At 40.9% G+C, this 24586-nt stretch overlaps 1 protein-coding gene across 23 annotated transcripts in view; it reads right to left on the bottom strand.

The window, feature by feature from the left end:
- Positions 1 to 242: 242 nt before the first annotated feature.
- PKHD1 (PKHD1 ciliary IPT domain containing fibrocystin/polyductin) overlaps positions 243 to 24586 on the bottom strand; it is a 268857-nt gene continuing 244513 nt past the window's right edge. For 14 of the 23 annotated variants that reach the window (XM_087773809.1, XM_087773807.1, XM_087773825.1 and 11 more), the window contains 7 exons: positions 20405 to 20518; positions 15982 to 16117; positions 14091 to 14178; positions 10555 to 10659; positions 6605 to 6760; positions 5264 to 5398; positions 243 to 1314 (listed from right to left, as the gene is read on the bottom strand). In XM_087773809.1, the coding sequence (XP_087629935.1) occupies positions 962 to 1314; positions 5264 to 5398; positions 6605 to 6760; positions 10555 to 10659; positions 14091 to 14178; positions 15982 to 16117; positions 20405 to 20518 (1087 nt within the window). In that variant the 3' untranslated portion in view covers positions 243 to 961. The other 9 variants (XM_087773811.1, XM_087773810.1, XR_015708033.1 and 6 more) reach the window with 8 other exon arrangements.

Below are 24586 nucleotides of genomic sequence, written 5' to 3' on the forward strand. Positions count from 1 at the left end.
GCTTAACTATTTTTTCTGCAGAGGAGTATAAATTTTATCTTGTGCCACCAGGCTACCTTGCAAACAAGAATTTTATGGTACAGAGAGGGCATAATAAAGTCCCTCATCTTCCAGCTCAGTAAAGCAAAGCACAGAGGAATTCTCTGAGCAACCAAAGAACATTAGCATTATTATTATCATTCGTAAAGACTAGTGTTCATAACAAGCCAGTGATTTAAGGGGGTTAGAAAACAATGACATGGTGAAGATTTAACTCAGCAAAATACTTTAATTAAAAAAAAATAACAACACAGTTTTAACTAGGGAGGAATGGAATCACTTACTCAAGTCACAATGAAATGGAAGTTGAATACATGTTTGTTTTTCCTCAGAAAAAGGAAAAGATTTATGCACATACTGAGGTTCTTTGAATGAAACTAAAGGCATGATTAGAAGAAATGGGAAAATTCTTATATATTTGTATATATGCATACATACACATCAGCATTGCTCTAGCCACTAAGACTATGTCGGTGCTAATATATTAGTGTCAGAAATCCCATCATCTGCACTGTTGAGTTGTTAGGCTAATCCCTGAATGGTTTTGAATGTAATCTCCAAGGTGACCTAGCTAGCCAGCTAGCACTCCCCCAAACAGCTCTTGGAGAGAGTTTTAGAAGTGTCAGAAGAACACTACAGGACACTACACTGCACTATGCTACATCAACTGGCAGTTTCCATTCACCCACCCTGTTTTGGAAGCTAAGAAAGTTCAATGTTGTAGACATGGCCAGAGTCTCCCAGTTGGCTGCAGATCCAGGTAGCAGGTTCATTTGTACTTGTGCAGTGTGGCAGCCTGGTTCCCCATGCTAATATGTATATATTTTTCTCTAACCACAGAGACAAAAGACTCAGCTTTGCATTGACTGCAAGCCAGGCAAAGCTTGCTTTGTCAGTGGTCCACCGCCTTGCATCACTTCTCTTACACCTCTGCTGCTACCACAGCAACATGGTCTCCAACATCATTCTGAGGTTTGGGGATCCTTTCTGACTTCTCTCTTTCCTCGTTGTAGCCAGCTGAAGGCTGAGGGACGTCCTTCTGCCTGAAACACCTTGGGACTGTTGACTGCTGAAGTTCCAGAGATTCACCAGAAGATGTTCCTTCACGTGGCTGTTGGTGACTGTCACTGTTCCTGGCTGAAGAAAAGGTGTCTCTGTTACCTGTCTTATGTTGGACAGTGCTCATCTTTCTCACTGACTTGGCTTCACAGGGCTGCAGGTTCAGCTCCTCCAGTTGTCCTGTGGCATGTCCCACTGCTCCAGTTCCTTCCATATCTGTGAAAGCAAGACTTGTTTGTGCTTTACAATAATTACAAGACCCTACCTTCATCTTCCTTACCCTTCTATGCCTGTACGGTGTGTTAAAGATGTTAATGAAAAAGCAGTTATTGTTGGGGAAATAATTTTAACTGGCCACAAATTTTAGTGTGACAGAAAAAAGTTGTTAAAACGGAATAACCATAAGCTGTTTCCACAAATAAACATACATCAACCAAAACAGCTGGTTTGATACACCAACAGCTCCTAGTTTTCAAATATTCCAGCTCAATGGTTTTCTAATATTTCAATAAATGCTTAATAATAAAGTATATAGAATACAGCTGGTTGAGAAGCTATGTATTGCTAAGACAGATAATCATTTTAATAGTACATGTCTATAAAATGCATCAACCTTTTATGAATCAGGCTGTAGTATAAGGTAGAACTTTTAATTTCCAACATTTGAATCCTACTCAAGGCAGAGTCTGTAACCTCCAATGCTGTTTAAAAAATGCCATTGAAAAATGCAGAAATAGCAAAATATATACTATACATTTTTCATGTGGAAACAAAAAATATTTACAACTTAATAAACCAAACGGTTATTCAATCACAGAGGCAGAATCACTTGTAGTATTACAGCAGATGGCTTCTGAGTTGACAGGGTGTGCTGTCACTTCAGTGCAAAATTGGCAGTCTGCTTCATTTGGATGCTAAAAACATCTGCAAAATTCTTGCAGGCTTCTCCCTTCCCCTCTGAAAATAAAATGAAACCAGCTCAGACCCAAACCTTTTATACTTGTTCCAAATTTGGAACTAGTTCTAGTCCACATCTCTCATGTGTTAGTGGACAACGCCGGCTTTTGCGGTCTTTTCATCAGCATATATTATAGGTCCTTACCACAAATGATCCAGGCGAATGTGTTGTTACGACTCCTTATTTTTCAGGTTTGTCCTTGAAGTTTAACCCTTAGCAGGGTTAATAATAATTTTCCCCTATCTTTGTTTATTTTCTACAATTTCCCTATTTACATTTTTACTCACTTTTCCTGTTAAGAAGCACTGCTTTTTTTCAACTTGTACACTCGCAGCTTTCAATTTCAGGATTGTACCTCTTGGAAGTCCACTGGAAAGTTGTAAATTTTCAGTAGTCACACATGTTTCTGTGTGTAACAGTTTTCCTTCTTAAGATTGCTTTAACATTAGGTAGTTGGCTGTTTTAAAGTACAAATTATGTAAATCAGTAGGTTCGATTTTCTCCTTTATACACATAAACAAGATGATCAGGTCATGATCCCCTATACCAAAGCTTCATGTTATTTCTTGATATGTAGTGATGCCCTCTTCATCTCCAAAGGTGTCATTTTCAACTGTGAAAACAGGTCTTTTCAAATGAGTTTGAATTAATGGAGGAGGCTAAAAGTTTTCTGGATATGAGCAGTTTCAAGGATGAAATTCTGCCTTGAGATTTATATGACATAGTAATATAAAAGATCCTGATTTTTTAAAATTAAATACAAACTATTCAATATCAATAAAGCAGACAATTAACTGGATTAAGTACCAGCTAACAGACAGAGCTCAGGCAGTAACTATATATGGGAAATAATTCTCAGAAGTGGGGATGTGTGGCAGTACCAGATACTATCACTGAAATGGTTGACATTCATTGTTTCCACCAGTGATTTGGAATTAAAACTAATATTGATTCCAATGAAATTTTGTAAACGGTGGAAAAAATGGCAAACTGGCAGAAAGGAAGAAGGAGGAGCTGATCTGAGCAACCTAGGAGCAAGGGATGCAGACCCTGTTTGCAGAGTGGGAGAACCTCTTCAGGAATATAACAGTGCTTTTTGGGCCATAGTGGCCAAGGAGTTTGGGATACAGATTAATAAGGTACAAAACCTGAAAGGACTGAAAATTGAAGCTAGGAAACGTAAGCTCTTATAGGTGACAACTTTTCAGTGGTGAAGGTGATGAACCACCAGAATAAACTGCAAAAAGAAAAAAGAAACAATATGTTTCTCCACCTCCAGGTGCCGTTCTGTTAACCGTGCGTTACTCAATAAAAAGTTATTTAATTCAAGAGAGAGATAACTATGTGAAGCTGAGGAGATTTTTTTGTTACACCAAGGTCAGACAAGGTAGTATCTTCATCCCTTCTCCCCTGCAGTACTGCATATCTATGCACACAGCTTTCTTCCTGATCTGCATCCTCAGCTACTTATTCTGAGACAGCAACCAGGGTCCCTACTTCTATCAGACTTTACACTGTATAAGCACCTGTGAAACAGAAAAACTGTGCCTTGCAAGACTTACTGTGGTGATTAACAATAAAGGCTCCTAACACTTAATTGTATTAGAAAGGTGGAATTTCTTATAGGGGGAACAGCTATAAAGCAGAAACTAAACAAAAAGACTGCAGCTTTGATTTCTTCTCTCTCTCTCTCCAAAACCAACATCACTTTAAATAAGGGGAAATCAAATATTAGACATTTCCAAGTCATATGTATTAAATTCACTTAAGATATTGTTATCCTTGTTTAGATTTGAACATATCGGGGAATCTTTTTGTCTTGCAACTATTCCTAAAAGACTTTAAGTGGCTGGATTGCCTTTTTCTGACAAAAAAATCATGCCATGAATTATTTACACGACGGCTCCAATCAACGCTATACCTGTCAGCCTCCCCAGCCAAAATGAAAGTTCACTATGTAAAGGTGCCAAGGGAGAATGGCAGCCTCCCACTGTGAGTTTATAGACAGAACTAAGTCAGCACGCATTATGTGTCAGAGCCAACATCAGACAGAATCAGATCCTTTGATCTCAGACCTCCACAGGAAGCTTAGATCTCAGACAAATTAGATAAAAAATGAATTTATAGCAGATATGTATCCTAAGGCACACAGCTGAACACTGTGTTTTGGAGGAGTACAGCAAATATCAAAACACATAAACTGCAGAATTTCCTCTCTCCTTCTCTCTCTCCCTCTGCTTTTGTGACAGATGCTAATTAAAAGGAGATAAAACTCCAGCTCGCCTCTTCCTGCCTCTTATGTAATCCACAGACTTCGGGAAGGAGGAGGAAAGAGAAATTCCCAAAACAGAGTAAATGGGTGGTTCAGTGGGATTATCTGAATGCCCTTAGATGTGCGCTGTTGGCAGGTGAGACAAAAAAAACCCAACTACTATAAGAACATTTCACACTTGCAGAGAGGGAAGCCAGTGCTTTATGATGCCAGCCACAAGCCCCCGAGGCTGTCTGCTTTTCCATGACCTCAGAAGAAGTTGTGTTTGATCAGCAGATGATGAAAAGACAAGTCTCGAGGAGGTGTGCCAAAGAGGGGTGTTTGTGGCAGGGACCCTGGAGAGTAAAGGGGGAGACTGAGTGGGGTGCGTGGGAATGGAGCCTCTTTGGGTTGCTGGCTTGGACTCACTGCTCAGAAAGCACAGCATGAAGGTCCAGTGGGTGATGGAGGTAATGCAGACCATGCAAATGAACGCTGAGTAGTTTTTCTTACCTCCAGTGTACCTCACTGCAGTCCCCCACAGCCTGCAAACGTGTCCAGAGCTTTTTGAGCACTGCAGAGTTATTGCTGCAGCACTTGGACACCTAAGCAGGGAGAAGCCCTATTGCTGCAGGCGTGCTGGGGACACTGTGGAGCCTACTCCACTACCCTACTCCAGAAACATTAAGTGAAATCATGGACTTATTGAGTGTAGGGAGGATTATGCTGCTGCCTTCAGTGGAGCTAGGATTTCCCACAATATATATGAAAAGAGATAAAATGATAAATAGAAAAATACCAAGGAGGAGAAGGAGGAGGTAATAAAGTGATAGACCTTCTGAGAAGAACTATGCCATTGATCCTATATAAATCTATAGTTAGTTAAGAGACCTAAACCAACTCTTTTGATGTTTGACTGTTAATAAATTTGAATTATTGTCAAACTGCAGTCTCACCTTCTGCTACAGGCACGTCACTTTTATTTTCTCCTTGATTGTAGCAAGGGGGGATGTGAGCTGCACGAGGCTGTGCTTGTTTCGCTGGTCCCTTGGTACTGGCCTGTGTAACATCAGCCCGTTCAGTCCTCATTTCTGTAATGAAGCATACAGTTGCATCACTTTCAATCCATCCTCAACTCAGCAGCAATTATTAATTCAAGCAACAATATATTGCTGGTGAATTAACAGATAATCTAGAAGTATTCTTTCTGCCAAAAAGCACAGGGAGTTGCTTTATGTTCATACCGTCTTGTGTTTTGCCATTAGGGATCCCACCTGTTCTCTTCAGTAAAATCCTTCCTTATGTTGTCACCATGTTCAGTAACACTAGAAATTCACACCTTATTGCAGCTAGTGCTCATGGTGAAGTTTAGGAGTAAGACCCTTTAGCCTGGGTTTGCAAAGTTACTTGAATGCAAAAGTTTGGAGAAACTAGTGAGAAGGTCTTGAAACTAGTGGGAGATATCTTATTCACAGGAATTTGCATTTACTCCTCCACTACAGGTTACCTGTACAGTTGGCTAAGTCCCAACTCCAGTTAGCATATCCGAAAGGCCAAGTTATTGGTAACGTTCAATATATCCAGAAGTTTAAGGTGGCTGTTTGGCAGTCAAGCTACCAGTTACAGTCATGTCCTTTTATCTTCAGTTCTTCTCTTACACAAATAGCTTTATGCTTTCTGCAGTGGGAAAGCCTCCCTGACGTAGCTATATTTGTTTTAAGGTCAATGCTAAAAAGAAAGCAACCTTAAGGTAAGTCAGTAGAGGTGTGGATTTGCTTGGGGGAGAACTCCAGAGAAGCTGTAGCCCTCCCATTACCACTTTGACTTGTATGATGCTGATAGTGTGATATGGGATGTAAGCATGGCTGTGCCGCTGTCTCTGTGGCATTCACGCTGCAGCTGTGTCTGGTCCTTGGTCAGCACCAAGGCTTCGCATAACCACACGACAGCGATATTTTGCTATGTCACCCTTCATCAGGAAAATGCAGTGGCTGAACAGATCATTGAAATCATAGCAAATATTTCCTTTGTTTCTCAATTTCTTGTCTGCACTATAGGAACCTGGTTTTCATCATGTTTTGCATACAGTTAAAACTTTTTCCAACCAGGGACTAAGGCATCTTTTATAGGCACAAAACTGTATAACCCTGAAACTACAAACTATACTGCTAATTACTGAACTTCTGAGAACTTTCTCTAAGTGCCATTGTCTGAATGCTATTGTGGCCACTCTGGTGATTTGTTACATAAAACAGGGAGTCGGCAAGTATAAATTTTAGTGGTCATTTCCAACTTACTGTTGTTTTTGCTCTTCTTGAACCAGCAGAATGTAAGAGTGAGGATGAATGCAGATGCTGTTGAACTCAGTATGACAACAAGGATCATGCTGGCCTTCACTCCCGTGGGGACAGGGAAGATGGTAAATGGCTGCGACAGCACAGTAAACTTAGCCCCTGAGAATTTGAAGCAGTCAGAGTTTATTACAAAAGTAAGGACATGGGTTTCACAGCTAAAACACCAGGTTGTAGCCTTTCAACAGTGATGCTGTTGTTAAAAATGCATGCGGGAACAGCCCATAAGTCTGTCTATCTCCACACCCAACATTAGCCAACAATATTTATTTAGGACTGAGTACCAGGACAAACCAAATATGTAATAATAATTCTCCAGTGTAACTTTTAAGCTTTCAGTGCTTCCTGAAACAGAGGCAATCTCTTTATATTTAACAACCCTTAATGTTTCTTCCATGAATTTGTCCAGCAGACTACCAAACCCAGAAAACTATCTGTTCCTGAGGCCAAACAGATCAGGCCCAGATGGAAAACATGCACATTCTGCCTACCAAGACAGAGAAGCTGGTTGCAACTAGAAAGGTGCTAAGTCATACACAGTTTTTACAGGTGATACCTGATTCATATGAATGTAAGTTATGGGGAACCTATAAATATTCACTATCATTAAGCTTAAGTGCATGATGCAGAAAACTCCCAGTGAACTTGCTAATATTTTCCACCATGTTGATTACAAGCATTATAAACAACAACAAAATCAGTGTCCTTGCTGTTAGCATGGTAAATATTTAGTCTTTTGACCCACACAAGCTTTGGGTAATGCTCTTCACCCACAGATCCTGAAGTTTTCTGTAGATGAAGTCAGAATCAAGCCAGCCACTACTCATAGTTTCTGTGGTCAAGTGTTCATTGGGTGTAAGCATCTGAGCTTCAAGGACTGGAAGATACCTAATACTGCCATCTTAAAAATCAGAGATATAGAGAGGTTTTGGTTCCCTGGACCACGTCCAAAACACATTTTGAATGGAGATGTGCCTAGGAAGGACAGGAGTTTAACAAAACTGGCCCTAGTACCCTCTATAGACCAATTCGAAGGGTGTGGATTAGTGCATCACCTCATTACCTATCTTACTACCTGATTCATTATCAGTTCTAACACCACAGTTCTAATCATTTTGACAGATGGATATTTCTTTTACTTGTTTGAGTTCCACTTTTAATAAAAATCTAAAAGCCTTTTTTCATCAATTCATTAAAAAAAATCAGAAACACGGTCAGATGGAGTCTTGGAGACTAGGGTAAGTAGCTGTAAGTACTTTTATCTGAAACTAATTAGATTTGTGTCAATATTGTCCACTTGAACAAAGCAGAGCTTCATCAGAACAATGTGGGAAGCATGTTCCAATTGGGAAAAATTTGCCTGCAGGTACAAACACATATGAACTTCAGCTGAGAGGAGAGAAGTAATCTCACAGATACCAAGGACTCTACACAGACGGGTGCTTAAAGGTGCTTCACGCTACTCTAATAGTTTGTGACTAGAGTGCTGTAGGTTTAAATGGAAAGTGGATGGATCAAGTCCATTGGGATACATATCAGTTAAGTGAATATTACTGTAAAACAAGGAGCAAGACTATGCAGCAGTGCTATGAATAGTCTACTCTCCCTAGGAAATACCACTAAAGCACTTGAGATTATTGCATTCAACATCAGCTGCATCTTCTGAGCTATCTGCAAATCTCAAACTATGCCAGGGTACACACAGAAACCTGGTCATGAAAATGTATCCAAAACATCTACTGTTTGATTGTTTAATTTTTGCATGTTTATCTCAACCAATAAGCAAATAACTTCAGTAAGAGTCTGGCGGTACAAAAGCCTTTATTCTGTGTCCAGCATAGTTCCCAGTTACAAACAAGCAAAGGGGGTTACTTGTTTGGTGTGTGCTTTCGCAATGCCTATTAAAAGTGTACAATACTCTGATTTACAGATGTGATACCTTCACAGATGCATCAGCTGTCCGCATTGCTAGCTGTAAACATCTCTGCAACACTCTGACTGGCTAAACATTTTGTAAAAGGGATCTGTATTTGACCTTTATTCAGAGGAAAGAAGATGTGACTCCCCTGAAGTATCTTTCAAAACGCATTTCATTAAGCTGTACTTCCCAGATCCTGTGAGGTGTTGACTTTCCATCTGCTCTCACTGAAGTTAAGACAATGGGAGCTGCAGGTGTTCGGCAGCATACACCCTCAAAATAGACATATGTTCCCCCTTTAAAGACCCACCTCCAAATACTCCCTGCACCCCAGTTCTCCCTTCGCAAAGCCATGGGCAACACCCAATGTTGATCAGTCACTTGTGACTAGGAGGAACAAAGGTTTCTCATTAAAAAAAAGATCTGGATCTTCATTTAAACCCAGGATAGGAAGAGATTTCTTGGATTACAAACCCTATCCCATGCTGTTGTGTGTATCGTATTGTACAATAGCATCCATAAGTGTATTGACCTCCATCCAAAAGCAGTTTGATCTGCTCTATTTCTGTCTATTAAGATAGGCTGTTCAGAAAATACAGTCTAAATGTAACCACCTTCTATTTTTTTAGCTCAGATTTTTTCATTAGCCACTTCCACTTGGCCACTTCACTTGTCTAATATATTTGCCCGCTTTGTTTTTTCCGGCTGAAACAAGCCACGCTATCTTACATTTTTTTCCTTAAAAATGCTCAATCTGTACCTACTCCATTTTGAGATCACCTCTGAACATGCATAAACAAAATTTTGTTCAGTACTTCAAAGGAGTACTCATCAGGGTTTTATGCAGTGGCACGCACCACCTTACCTCTCCTGGAAATATTTCTATCTGTCCTTCCTAGGCTTCTTTCCACTTGATGGGTCTCAGGTTATATATATATATGGAGATATCTATACCTATACCCATACCTATACCTATAGTTATATCTATGTAGATATACATTCATAGCTATATCTATCTAGATATATATTCATATATATATATTTGTATGTATGCATATATGTATGTAATACCAGGGTAGAGACTTTACACACGGTCTTACAACACTTATATCTTTGGACTACATGCCAGAGAGCATCTTCCTGCTTCTCCATTGACTTGCCTTGGCAGTCATTCTGAGACAAGAAACCAGCACTTTTACTCCTATATATCTTCAGAGCCAGATTTGTAGATAAATTCTGGCCCCCAAACAGTTGGATAGGTGCTTCTCTTGTGCAGATGCCCTGAGACTTTTACAAGCCAGAGTTCATGTGGTGCCTTATCCCCAAGATACTGACATCCCTCTCAGCTGGTATTTCTAGGGAGGCATAAGCACATCTGCCTCTTCACCATTACTGGCTTGCTCAGAGGCCTCGTGCAAGCTGCACAGTCCTGGAGGTCCCAAATGATCTCTGTAAACTGTCAGGATATCCCTAGCAGAGCCCATTCCTGGAGGCATGCTCTGAACGTGCATAACCTGTTGCACCCATGAAGATGACCAGGTGCAGACAACTGGTTGGTGAAAATTACTGGGAGCACAGATGGAAAATTTCTGAATACAAACAGGAAAAGAAGAGGGAATGAGAGGACTCAATTTATAGGAAAGAGTTTGCTTGGGCAGCTTAACTGACCTTCAGGACCTGATTCTTACAAGGGATTCATAGCTAGGGAATCCAGGAAGAAAGAGGTACCTTTCTCTAGCAATACTTCTCTGCAGTAACTCACCTTGATTTTGAGGATCTTGCATGAATAGCACAGGAATCACCCAGCTCTCTTGCTACCTGGGTAAAGCCAACTTGGACGTGTAACAGAAGACAGTCTATCACATTTGTTTCACTCATTCAAACAAAGCTTAACTCCTCTTTTATAAATTCAGACCACCTGAATTGAGGTTGTGAGTTCAGTTACCAAAACAAAAACCATGCAGAAAATGGAGCTTACCTGGAGGTGATGTGACAGTGAACACAAGTTTCCAGTTGCCCGAGCTGGAGACAGCCAGACTGGAAAAACTTGCACATCCATCTATGACCTGCACTTGGGTGAGCCCTGCAGGGTAATAAAAAATTGCATTGCAATTAACAGCACCCAGATAAGTACCACTTAAACTGCTCAGAGAGTCCTTGTGACTTTAAGGGAGCTTCAGAAAGCCTAAATTCTGTGTCCTTCCTAATCATAAACATTTTGTCTAACCTCAGAAATTTCTTATAGGGTCAGGTCTTCAGAGGTACTTGGACACCAAATTCCTGATGGATTGGAGGAACTTAGCTTCTGAATCTTGGTTCCTTGAGCTCATTGTGAAATGGCTTTTACTGTACATATCTATATTGTGGGGGTGTAACATGAATACAGATGTCAAGCAGATCAAGCAAAGGTAATGGGAGCTATACAGATCCACTAGAAAGTTCCAGATGCTCATCTTTTTGACTTAACTCATGTCTTGTGTGACTAAATATGTCACCAAGATTAGGAAAGTATTAGTGAGAGACTGATTATTTTCTGTCCTAAAGGGATGGTCTCAAGGAGCCAGCCACTGCAGCTAAGGGAAAAGAGCTGACTGTTTTAACCCTTTTCTGATTTGTGGGTGTTTCACTTCATCATTTGGGCATATTACCTCTTCTCCTACTGTTAAATCATTTTGAACTTTTCTCCAACCCTCTCAGATGCTTTGAAAGGGATTTGGCCATGAAAAATGTCTGTGGTGACTGCCCTGTGGTCGTACAGGAGAGACTTTCAGCTAGAAACTTGGGAGGGGAAAACTCCATGGGGAGCATTAAAATGAAACTCGTGAGAGCCAGTTTCTCCATCACTTTACCTCTTGTTCTAAGCTACCAGGGAATGCATTCTGACCCAATATTTGCATTTGCCCTGGTTTTTATTTTTGTAGGCTCTTTTTAAAAGTTATAATTTACTTTGCAACTGGATCTCCATTTTATTGTGTGTATCTTTGAGCACCAGCCAAGTCCTGGCCTTTGAGCAATGCTGACCAGGTCTGGGCTTCATTCAAGCTCTTGGAGTGAGAGGGACAAAATCCTAAAGACTGACAAATTTCAAAATGTTGGTTCAGGTGGGGGTGAGAAGTCAGAACTTCCTTAGGATGCTGGACTTACTCCAGTGATCACAAACACAGACTTTTGCCTGCTTAAAGACAACATTTAATAACTATTTGCTTTATGAAGCAGGTGGTTTAACATTTTATTGCTGTTAAGCAGCACAGGTGAAGGTACATAAAGTCTGAATGTGAGGAGGACATTTGTACTCTGCCATCGCCATGCCCAAGATATTGAATAAAGTAGTGAAGTAGCAAACACCTTTGTGAGACATCTTGCAATCACAAGTGCACAGGAGTGTTCAGCAGTGAGGACAAGGCTTTTGATTGTAGGCCAGACTTCAGGACAATTTCTCTCTGTTTTTATCCCATTTTTTGTGCCTACACCTATAGGATACAAATTAAACAGTGCCAGCATCTGTTCTTTGGCACTTAAGCACTGTCATGCCCTGGCCAAACCTCTTAGACTCTTACAGCCTCCAAACAGAGATGTTGCATGCAGACTGCCTACTGAGATTACTTCCTTGCTGTGTTGACTTCTGAACCATGGACAGAAATCACCTGAGACAAGACCCTGGGCAAAAGCATGCTACATTTTAATGATTTAGCAACAGAAATTATAAAGTTTCCCTTCTCCATGATCTGGTACTATTTAGTTTACTAATATCCCAGTTAGTTTTGACTACAGATATGTTTTTCTATTTTTGTATGGCATCTAGCACATCAAACCCCCAATTTCATTGTGAGTCTCCAGGACCAGCTGTGATGTATAAATAAGCAGTAATTTATACTGTGAATAGATTTGGTGGAAATGGGGGAATCTAGATTTCTCTAATTACTCCATCCTGATCCTGGCTCATCTATTTACGTACTATGCATATGATCCTCCTTACGACAGTATCTGCCCAGACTACAAGGACTTTTCTTGGCTCTGATACTGCAGCACTGCTTTTATAGAGGGTCTTGTCAGCTGCGTTCAAATATTTTATAATTGCCATTTCTAGTCTATGATGAAGCCTGGAGTACTGTACTGTACTTCTCAACAGAGACTATCTCAGCTTTTGGGCACATATGCTTCAAAGCTCAGAATATTACAGATATATATGGGAGTCTTCACAAAGATTTCTCAGGCAAGCTGGTATTTAACGTAGAAGCAAGCTAATTTGGAGCTAAACTACTTTCCATGAGGCAGTTTGGCTGCTGTCAGATGAAGCAGCCTCAGTGTGCTAGACGGGACCCATTTCGATTAAATGCTGCTTTCATATGCTTCAAAAGACGAGTGCAATAAGGACATTTGTCAAAGGAAAAACTGCAGCAAACTATTACACGCAGAACATCTGTACTATGCAGTTCATTCTTTGCTGGAGTTTATTGACTATTAATTTGATGCATGTATCTTTTAAAGAATGTGAAGTACATTTCTCTTCAGTGACTTTTCTTTCTTTTTTCCCCTCTTTTTCTCCTTTTCCTTCTTTCTATCTTTCTTCTCTTTCTTTCTGCTTCTCTTTCATTTCTTTCTTTTTGTGTTTTTCTCTTTCTTTTCCCTTCCTTCACTCCTTCCTTCCTTCCTCCCCTCCTCCCCTCCTTCCTTTCTCCTTTCTGCCCTTTCTTTCTTCCACTGGTGACCAGTAGCTGATCCAATAATCTGTGGTTCTTCTAGACCCTAAACCTATGAGGTGTACCTCCCTGAAAAGGCACAAAAAACAACAGAAAAGACCAAAGGATTTTTCAAACTTGTAGACCTGGAACTATGATGAGGTAGGAAGAATTTCTAATTAACAGAAACACAGACCGAAAGGGTTAGAAGCTCTCATCTACAGCATGAGCACCACTTATCTTCTCCAAATGTGAACTTTTCAATTCAAGCTGACACAAAAATCACTTCACTGCACACGATGCTTTACCTGTAATAGGAAACCTCACTTTTTAATGTGTGTGCTGTTCACTTACATTTAAAGATTTTAGCAATGAAAATTAGGGTGCTTTATAATCAATATCACTTCCACTTTCTAGTTTACAAGCATATGATCATCCACAGGTTTTTGGTTCAGCGCTGTACTTAAACAAGCTTCTATATCTAAGCAAGTTCATAGCCTCAATAACCTCAAGGGTGATACTCACATGCTTAGAGTTAATCATGAGTTCAGGTCTTTTGATAAATGGGGAACATTTAGATCTCTCATGAAAACCATTTTCACATTGAAGTAGGCTAATTAAAAACAACAGGCAGTTATGAAAATACTTTGTATAAGCTTCTCTTTCTCTAGCATATCACTGGGCAGTTCACCAAACTATTGCAGCAACGTTCTTTTTTCAGCCCAAAGGCTATCTTTCAAATCCAGTCTTTCTCAGAGAGAACTCCTAAATTTGTCTCCATCATTCTGCATAGCTGTTTTGCCATAACCCTTCCTGTAAGAAAATACATCCAAACCTTTTAGCACAGCCTCGGAGGAGCCCTTGAGGTGAGCTGATACAACCCAGGGTTCTGAGGGAGGCCCCAGTTTGTCAACTCTTTGACCCTGGGAGGAAGAACAAAAAAGAAGAATTAAGGTCTTGTCTCCTCAACAAGAGGAAAGAAAGTTTTGATGGTTTTAACAATTGCAATAATTTTTTAATGACCAGTGGAAGGGCAGTTTGCATCTACATATCATGTGTTACAAATGTCACAAAGCTCACCATTACTCTTTAAGATGAGCTTAAGCTCAGAGGAACCAGTTCTGGCAGCTTCAGGTCTGTTTCAGCAAAGTCTGGCAAGGTTTGCTGCTTCACTTGAGGTACCTGGGGTCACATTCACATCACCTATGAAAAGTAGCTAATTTTGATATCATGGCTTCAAAGGTGTCTAAGTGCACAGAATCACAGCATGGTTGAGGTTGGAAGGGATCTCTGGAGGTCATTTGGTCCAATCCCTCTGATGAAGCAAGGCCACATAGAAGGCATTGCCCAGGACTATGTCCAGATGGCTTTTGAATATCTCCAAGGCTGGTGACTCCACAAGTTCAAGGAAACAGAGTAGATTCAGTCTGTCTATTTAGTCAGGTTGAAGATTTAAGTTCCTTATACAATCAGTGAAATAAAAGAATTTTGATATTTAAATTACCCAGCCATAATAGGTGTGCAGGATCTAGATCCCATAGTGTATGTGTATATAAAAATATCAGCTTTCATTTTTTTTTTATTTTTTTAGGGAGCTATTGGTTCTCAAGTCTAGTAGAAAACCTGAAATATGTCTGAAGAAGGGTATGAAACTCAAGGGAAGATTCAACTGCCTGGATGTAGGTTTTGTGTGTTATTTCAGGTAGCCAACAATGTTTGACATGCAGCAGAGTTGGCTTGTGGAAAGGTCTTACCTTTCTACAGGAGCTGGAGGTCAAATAGCATATTCCACAGCCTACAATGCAACAAGATGCCTATGTGTAGGGAATTGAAGTCAATAGAAAGAAGCTGAAAGTTTTGTGCTTCACAGCTGTAAAATCAGTCTCAGGACTAATGGATATACAGAGCTGGCTTTATTATAAAACAACTTTGCATCCAGAAATAATATCCACAAAGCTGTCCAAGCTTGGATTTGACACCATGCTCCAGGGTCATCACTGTGATCATAGAATCATAGAATTATAGAATCATAGAATCATTGAATCATTTAGGTTGGAAAGGACCTTTGAGATCATCAAGTCCAACTGTTAACCTAAGTGCCAAGTCCATCACTAAACCATGTCCCTAAGCACCACATCTACCCATCTTTTAAATACCTTCAGGGATGGGGACTCAACCACTGCCCTGGGCAGCCTGTGCCAGTGCTTGACAACCCTCCAAGGACTCATTGAATCTAGTCTGCTGCTTCCAGGACTTGTGTTCGTACCTCTGGCAGTGCTAAATCACATCACAGAGACATCCAAGCTTGTTTTAAACATGGCATTCTCTACACAGCACTGCTCTGCATGGTGTGGACTTGCTGGGGCAGACAAGGATACCCCATGATACCTGACATCGCCAGCCTTCATGATTGTGTTGCTGTTTCCACATTCCTCAATGACATCCTCTAAGCTTTAAGAGCAGAGATCAGAAAACTGCACACAATCAGTTCTACAGCACAAGTCTAACCCTTGCAGGAAAAAGCTAAAAAATGTTAACAGAGTCCATTCTGGAAGATGTTCCCAGAACGCCCATGACTGCTTATTTGTAGAGCTATCCTTTGCCATATTTATTTAAAGAGCTGTCCTATGCCATATTTAGGTCAGTTTCAGCTTTTGGATTGCTTGGAAATGCCAAAATTGTACAGATTTAATAGAAACGTCCATCCACAGGGGGCAAAATCCTACCTTCCTGTCCAGGAAAATGATTTTCGGCTGTACAGGAAGCTGCTTCTCAATTTCTCCATCTGAGGGCTGCACCTGAACAGAGATGTTATAGGGTCTCACATACAAGCATGTTCCTGGGTGATATCTGCTTCCATTTCTTTTGCATGCAAAAGAATGTGAAAAAAAAAAAAAAAGAAAAAAAAATCAGAAAATTAATGCTATGAAAACACACAATGCTAGTCTCAGAGGTAATTCACACCTTGCCTATGTCTAGGAATGTCATGTTACTTTCTGTTCACAGGATTTTCTACTTTTTTAATGCAGGTGGCAATACTTAGTGTCTGTTATGACTAGGAAGAAGCACTATACCAAATGACTACTAATTTACCTTATCACAGCACTTTGATTCCTTGGATGAGAGCAGAATGTATAGAAATATTGAACAGACATCACTTCCAAGCAGACAGCAGCACCAAACCAATGAAAAAAAATCCTTTTGTTTCGATCCCCAGTTTACAGAAAGAACAGTGAGAAATTAACAAAATAAATTATTTCCCTGGTATCACATTGGAAGTACGTTGCAGAGACAGGGATTTTATGGATTCAGAAACCCAATGCCCTAGCCCCAAAGTCTTCATTGCAGTGCACTGATAACAGTGGAGGCTGCAAATGCTTCCTGTCCAGCAGAAAGATTTGCAAAGAACACCTTCGAGCTCCTCTAAAAACAAAGTTGCAGTTCCTCTACACAAGCACAGCACTTACAGGGCTTTACTGCATTTCTTTCTCCTGCCATACCTGTGTTCTTACCCTTCATTATCTATGAAGTCTGCATACTGAAATATAGCAGTATACAGACACTCCATTGAAAGACATTGTTTTTTCCAAGACTGAAATTTAAATTAGAGCATCCCAGGAGAGGGCTTTTGCATTTGAATAAAGAATCAACACTTTATTCTGAGCCTGTATCATTTCATTCCCTCTCCCAGTGCTTTGTGTCATTTAGTATCTCATATATATATATATATATATATATATATATATAATTTATATATATATAAAGCTCCCTAATCTGCAATTGCAGTGAGGCGGCTGGGGGTTTGGTATTGTCTTGAAATGAAAGTAGAAAAGCTATTCATTCATCTCTAGTGTTTGCTTAAAGGTGTTTACAAACAGAAAATAAACAGAGCATAAGTTTACTTTGTTTTAACTCAGTTTTTTATTTTGGGGTTTTAGTGGGGTTTTTTCTGTGTGTTACTATGCATTACAAACCAGAAACTGTTTATACTGCAGCTGATGGGAAACACTGGTCCGAACCACAGACACTGGGAAGATCAACTAAGGGTTTAAGGATACCTGCAGTATCAAGAGCTAGTTCGAGGATTTAAGTTGGTTCTTTTTTCAGTGAGTAGGAAAGTCTGATAGGCAGTGTTATGTTTGAAATTCATGTCAAAGGCACCAGTGCATTCATCAGTGCTCTCATCCACCTCCATTCAGCGCTCACTGAAACTCGCTGCAGGAACAATACACCAAGTCACTCCTGTTTTCATGGCAGAGATCTGCACTTTCTGTGAGCTCCCTGGAGTCAGCTGAGTCCAGACAAGTTTAGGTGAATCTTGGCATGGCTTCTGTAAGCCCAAAATACTTTTTTTTGTCTCTCCAGCTTCTTTAAAACTGCCAACAAACAGGAAAAATGTTGGCATGAAATGCCCTGACTCCACACCCCAGGCCCTACACAGTAAAACTGTGCTCATCTCACACTTAAAGGAAGGCTGCTGCAAAATGTGGTTGTAGGAAGTAGTTCCCACTCCCTAGGGTGAGTAACAGCAAAGAAAACAAAACAAAACAAAACCACACATGCATGGTTAAAAATTAATATCTGTTTGTAGGTAATTTGAATCCAGCTAACACGGCACAGAATGTGGTGTTTATATCCCATACGGTCCAACCTGACTCTTGCTGTGAGGGAGCCCCTGCCTTAGGGTGCAACACTGCACACGGCGAGTTATGTTCCTGCGAGTGAGTGTCAGTGTTGAGGAGGAGGAGAGAGGAGCAGCCTGCTGCTCCCCGGTGATCCGCACTGGGAGGAAAATGGGCTTTCCTGGAATAGCTTTGCAACTGGGAGTTGAGGATGGACAAGCATGCCTGTAGCCTAGCAAGGGCTGGAACAAGAAGACCTGCCATCCTCCTGATGGGCAAGAAGGGCATGCTGTTTTGTCTCTACCCTGAAGTCTCATGCTGGGAAGGAGCAGGCTGGTTTGCAATTCCCTGCTGACAGCACTCAATGGGGAACAGCTCAGTTGCTCAGTGCCTTGCAGCTCTTCTAAATGTGGGCACAGCAGGCAAGCAGTCTCTGCTCATGATACCTCAGTCAGCAGGGACACCAGGGTCAGGATCCCAGATCCTTTCACCATCAGTGCCAGCACAAGTCTCTGCAGGAGAGCAAGTGTCTGCTCTTTAGTAGCAAGGAAATTAGAGCTCATGGGAAGCAAAGAGACTACTGCAGGTATTAAGGCATGATTGAGAAACTAGGTGGAGAGATTTGGGTCAGAGGGAAGGATGTCTCCCTGAAATCAAGGAGAGCTTGTTGTTTTAATTATAATTACAATAATAACTATAATAATAACGATACTAATAATAACTATAATAATAACAATAAAAACAATAGCAATAATAATAATAGATATTGTTATTAGTTGACCTCAAGGGGAAAGACATCAGATGCAGAGCTTGGGTCAAGAGTCCATTAAAGTCAGTCGATACATCTATATTAGAAAACATAGCTATATTAGAAATAACAAGCCTTGGCACTGAAACTTGATTTGTTTAACTGTCAGTCCATCACAAGCTGTGGTCTGGGCTCAATAGCAAAGCCCAGGACAACTCTCAAATGGTCTGGGAGCTAATACAGTCAGAGAATATTCTCACTTGGCAGTTTGGACGAGGCCAACCTGAAATGGTGGGTGAGAGAATTTAATTTTGTGGACATAGGCTGATCCATATCAGCTGGCCTTGGTGCCAGAGAACAGTCCCTGGCATTTTTAATTTCCTAATACACATAGACAATGAAACTAATTGAACAGTTGTCTGGGTATGTCTGCAATGCTAATGTTGCAGCATCAGTATATCCCTGGAAGGGGAAGGAGATTGGAAAGAATTTGAGGAACGAATAATATGTCAACATGCATCACGGTCAAGCCAAAGAGATTTTTTTTTTCTTTTGTTCTTGAAAAGGTAGTGATTGCTGGTGAAGAGAAGACAGGCTACAAGGAAGAAGATGCTGTAGTGAAGACAGGAGATAGGCAAGCTGAGGACTTGTGTAAGGCAAAGTAGCTGCAAAGTCACCAGAAGGGCTGTCAGGATTTTGATATCTTTGGGTGAGAAGTGCTTTCTCATGTCATGTGGTGATGAGGTTAGCCAGACACCAGGTAACTATGCCCTCTCAGCTGCACTGTTCAGAGTTTTGTCTCCCTCTGCAGATCTTACCGCTAAGTAATAGAGACAGGGAAAGAGAGACAGAAGCATCCAGAGGTGTTGGAGATCATTCCTACTTTAAGTAAAAAGGCTATCCAAAGCATGAATTTTATTTCTACAGATGGGCATGTTTTCCCATGTTATAGAGAGAAATCAAAGCCAGAGGAAATAAACTCCAGTGGAAAGCAGGCTTCAGCTTTCCTTGACAACAGAGGAATAATAAATATGTAATACTGATCATATCTCCTTATGAGGACTAGACTAGTGGACTGAACAGGACTTATGTTGTTGGACATTACTGATGTCTCCCTTCTTTCATGTAGGCTGAGTCAATAAGACCAAAATTCAAAAACCTAGGCACCTAAATGAATATTCTAGCCAGCACCAGCAGGGAGCTTTGAATGAAGCCATGTGTCCACTACCCCGAAGGTCAGATGCTGTGATGGCAGAAAGCTACCAAGAGAGCATCTAGTAGTGCGGAGAAGTAGCAAGGGGGCCTAGGTTGATGCTGAACTGGGATAAGAAACAAGTAACTGAATTGCCTCTGTGGGCAAGGCTGGACAAAAGGAATACGCTTCTTTACCTAATTGAGGGTTTCCTTTCATAAAGCAAAGATGCTTTAGTTAGAAGCTGGATATTTTGTGGCTGTTGAAAGCATCAGATAAATTGGTTAAACTGAAAAAGTTCTGAAAAAGAGGTCCAATGTGTACTCTCTTGGACTATGCATTAATTAAAACATCCAACCTGCTTCTTCTGACAGTAGCTTTTGGAGGCACTACCATCATCAGATCTCCATTTTTCTGTTTGTTAGAGACTGTCCAAGCTCCAAATGGCTCCCAGTCTAGCTTTCAGGATTTTTTTTTCCCATTTTACAAATCAGTAAATATAGTCACAGAGCATAAATGCAGCTGTCCAGGAGCACACAGACATGTCTCCACCATAAGGCCAGTCTTCCCCGCCCTGCTCAGACAACCTTCGTTTAGCACTTTTCAATCGCCGTGGCACCAAAAGCTGAAGGCAAGCAGCTGCCTGGTGGTTGCAGCTGGTGGAATCCAGATTCCTGTGGTCTGGAGTGATGATAAGACACCTTAAAAAAAGAAAAACAGGGAGACTGGAGGGACTTAATGGATCCACACAAAGGTGAGGTGGGATCACCAGGAGCCTTTAGAAGGAAAGAGACAGAGCTGATGCATCAGATAGGAGAGAGACATCCTCTAAATTCATTAGTGACTTCCATTAATTGCTGTAGATGAATGGAAATACCCCTACTTACAAAGCCGCCTGCTAGTGGCAAGGAGCTAAGCCAGGCCTCCTCCATAACACACTCTTGAAGTTTACTGTCGGAGAAACGTCTTTTATTAAATGTAAACAGCATCCCGCCGGAGGTCAGAGCCTTGCTGCTGCTGCGTATCCCAAGGTAATACCACTTTAAGCTCCACATAAACTCTTAAACAGTTTCTATCCTAAAACCAGACCGTAGGTGGTACAGTTTTTTACGATATGTTATAATAGTGCAATAAATCTGTTAGCTTAAAATCGAATCTCCGTGGCCTTTTAGAGAAATCATCATTAAATGCAAGGCCCTGTTAATGATGCCATCCCAGTGAAATTGTTTAATCTGCTAGGGGGGTGAAAGGTCACCAAATGAATTTTTTATAATACATCAACTTGACACGCAATAGGGAAAACTGTAATAGATAAAAGCAAAGGAAAAGGGCACTGTCTTCTTCTGATAGGTCAATAGCAGCCAAGAGAGTCACTCATCCACTTTTCCTTCACTACCGTGCTCCTTTTCCATTTAATATGGACACCCAATTAATACCTCAGCACCATAGACAACCTCATTTTAGGTGAGTTATAGCAATTTCTTCCCCCTTCTCCGAAATGAAAGTGATCACAATACATCATAGCATTGTGCGAATTAACGTTAATTGATTCGAGTTACCAAGCATTGATGGGCCACTTCTATAATCTGGTCCTTATTGGGAGCTGGAAGGGATGGAGGGAAGATTAGATTGCATCCTCCGTTGCTTTGACGACGGCGGTCACCTGATGGCTTGTTAGACAGTTGTACGCTTCTATTGCTGGCCCCAGTGGGGTCGTCAGTAAACTGGAGTGATGTCCAAACATCATTACACGCTGCTCCGATATTAAAGCAAAGGGATTAGCACCTTATTGCAAGCAACCTGGATTTGTCATTGTGCTGTCGTTATCCAATTTCCAGATGATAATGTGACTGTGGCCTGCGGGCGTGAGGTCCTACAGCCAAACCAAGGTGTGTGTGTGTGTACATATCTATATCTATATATATACTCGTATACATATATGTACATGCATACACCCCGACAAAGACCCAGCACCCACAGCCATTTAACCCTTTGCTTGCCAGGCTCCTGCTAACAAAGCATGTGGAAGAATTTTTCTCTCTTTCCCATCCGACACACAACAGCAGTCAAGAGAGCGATGTGACAGCAAAGAAGGCTGACCTGAGAGCTGACACGGCCGTCACTCACTCGAATGTCATGCCAGCCAAGCTCTGCTGATAGAGGTGACACCACTCACATGTTAAATAAGGCACATTGGGGAAAGGATCGATCCCTCGGAGACATGGCTGTTAGCTCCTCTCTTCTGTGTGCATGTGTCATGTAAATCATTGCTTTTACCACGGGTCCCGTTAATTGTTAAGAGGGAAAATGGATCCATATGTGACATGAGCGAGGCAGGTTTTGTTTGACAGCACTGGGGTACCAGAGCTGGGACCAGAACTCTTTCCAGTCCCCAAGAAAGATGATGGGGACACTCCTGGCTCTCCTGCATGTGTCTGAACATCTGTAACTTCTAGGGGAACACCAGGGAATTGGGAAAAGCCCTTCTTGAGCGGATCCCTTTCATTTTTAACTGAGATTTAAATTTAATAACACAAACCCCTCAATTTCAAAGACCCATACTGTGTGGGGAATATATGGCAATATATGCCCTCTTCCTCCCATAGAGACCTTCGAAGTCCTGCACTCCTTTTCCTCGGTGTCTCCTACCCTCTTTATCTCCCTCCTCCTCTGTTCTCTCCTGCTCTCCTTTCACCTTTCCTACCTCCTGCTCCCTTCCTGCTGAGGAACACGTTGGTTTTGGGAAGCCCATTGCCAGAGCAAGCTGTGGTTTTCACTATGGTTACAGTGGGGATAGGACTTCTAATTGCCTGAACCTTGTAATTCACAGGTGTCACCTTTGACTGAGATATTGGCAAATTTTTAGATACATTTACCATATACAGTAGATACTAACAGAAATGTAGTTTAAAAATAAAGCTCAGAGGGGGAATGTAGCTTAGCAGGTTGGTAGTTGGTGATAGACCCTTTAACTCCTGCACTGCCAGAAGGGTTCCAGTACAGGAAAGCAGTGGTGAAAAACTATGGTTATCTGACTTGAGGTGGCAATGTGAAGCTCCATGGCTGTTGTCTAGAAGGGTATTTTTGAGTTTTGTTTGAAAACTTGCAAAGGAAATACTGGCTTCACGCAAGGAACATATACAAAGGGGCAGACTGCTTTGACTGTTTTTGCTTCCCCCCCCCCAAAGACAGACACTCAATCTCATGGTCAGACATCACTGTAATTAACAGTAACCTATATTGTGGCACTACCTTCAACCTGCACAAATGACTCATATATCTACTCTGCATATACCTTGTATTTATTTAGGATAGTCCCTGAATGAAAAGCATTTCTGCTTAAGCTGCAATTTAATTCCTTTACTGACCATGGATGGGGGCCACAAGATATCTCTTCAATTTCCCCACTCTCAATTCAATTCAAAGAAAAATGCTAAAATAGCAGACCTGGAGTCTAACATCTACATGGTCAAAGACCTTGTGTGACATCATTATCACTTGTATGACTGTGCCTTCCTGACATCAGCAATACACTGATCGTTGAGTTTTGATGCCCATTCCGTTCCTGGTTTTTCTGCTAAAATTGCCACCAGAAGCAAAAAATTATCAAAAAGCTTTGTGATAAAAAACTTCAGCTCTAGGATTCAGAATGACTTCCCTCAAACCTCTCACACACAGGCCTCCATTACCACTATCTTCCATGCAGAAAGAGCTCTCTGAGTCTCTGAGTTCTTGATGACCATCTACTTCATGTTGACAGATCCTGCAACTACCCAGTTTCCCAGTTAGAAAAGAACAATGAATTGAGAAGAAAATAGTGAAATTCATCCTGATTCCTAAAGTGAAATATGATCACACAGTTTTATATGGCATAACACTGTTTATACATGTATTAGCCTCCACTTTATTCTGATGAAGTTTCTTATCCCATCGTTCCTATAAATAGCCCATTACAGAATCCCACACCTCTGATTAGAAATCTTCTAGGTTTCACCGTAAATTTATTCATGTATATTTTTCCACAGTTTTACTAGACTGCTAAAGGAAGTTCAGAGTATTGCTTTGGCCATGTGGGGAAAAAGAAAATTAGGAAAATAGAGTGGTGTTGAATGGGAACTTCTTCCAGATCTATCAGCTGGTTCTTCCGGTTTATTCTCTGAGGAGGAACCTTCTTCTATTTTTAAATACAAATTTACCTCTTGATACTTTACACCCATTTGTTCCTGTGCTGTCATTGTCCATTAGTGTCTAGAGCTTCCTCTCTGGCATTTACTTTTCCAACATATTTTCACAGATAGAATGATATCTCCCCGCAGCCTTGCTTTGCCAAGTTAAACAAACCAAGCTCTTTTATTCCTTATATCTTAAAATAAACTCCATTTCCAAGATCATCTTAAATGTCCTTTCCTATATCTATCTGAACCGAGTTTGTCTTTTTTGTACATCAACAAGCAGAGTGACACATGCTACTCAAGAATATATCCTCTACAGTGTCCCTAGAAACATCTGACTTAAAATTATGTAATGTTAATTTTAAGGAGATGTTAAGTTTATGGTTTAAGCTCCTGAGTACCACCTTTTCCACATCTTTACTTCAGGGATGTATGGCAGATAAAACCTTGACAGAGCCTCAAATGCTGCAATAGCTGCAGCTCTGAGGTCATGATTTTTTAGCTGCTTTTGCCTACCCACTGGAGGAAAAGTTAGATCCCTACACAGGAAAAAAGTTGTCATCTCCCTTTTTCAAAATCCTGTGCAATTCTATACAG

The sequence above is a fragment of the Nipponia nippon genome, unplaced genomic scaffold, assembly GCF_047370975.1.
Source record: "Nipponia nippon isolate SJK-2023a ecotype South Korea unplaced genomic scaffold, ASM4737097v1 scaffold_4, whole genome shotgun sequence".
NCBI classification, from domain to species: domain Eukaryota; kingdom Metazoa; phylum Chordata; class Aves; order Pelecaniformes; family Threskiornithidae; genus Nipponia; species Nipponia nippon.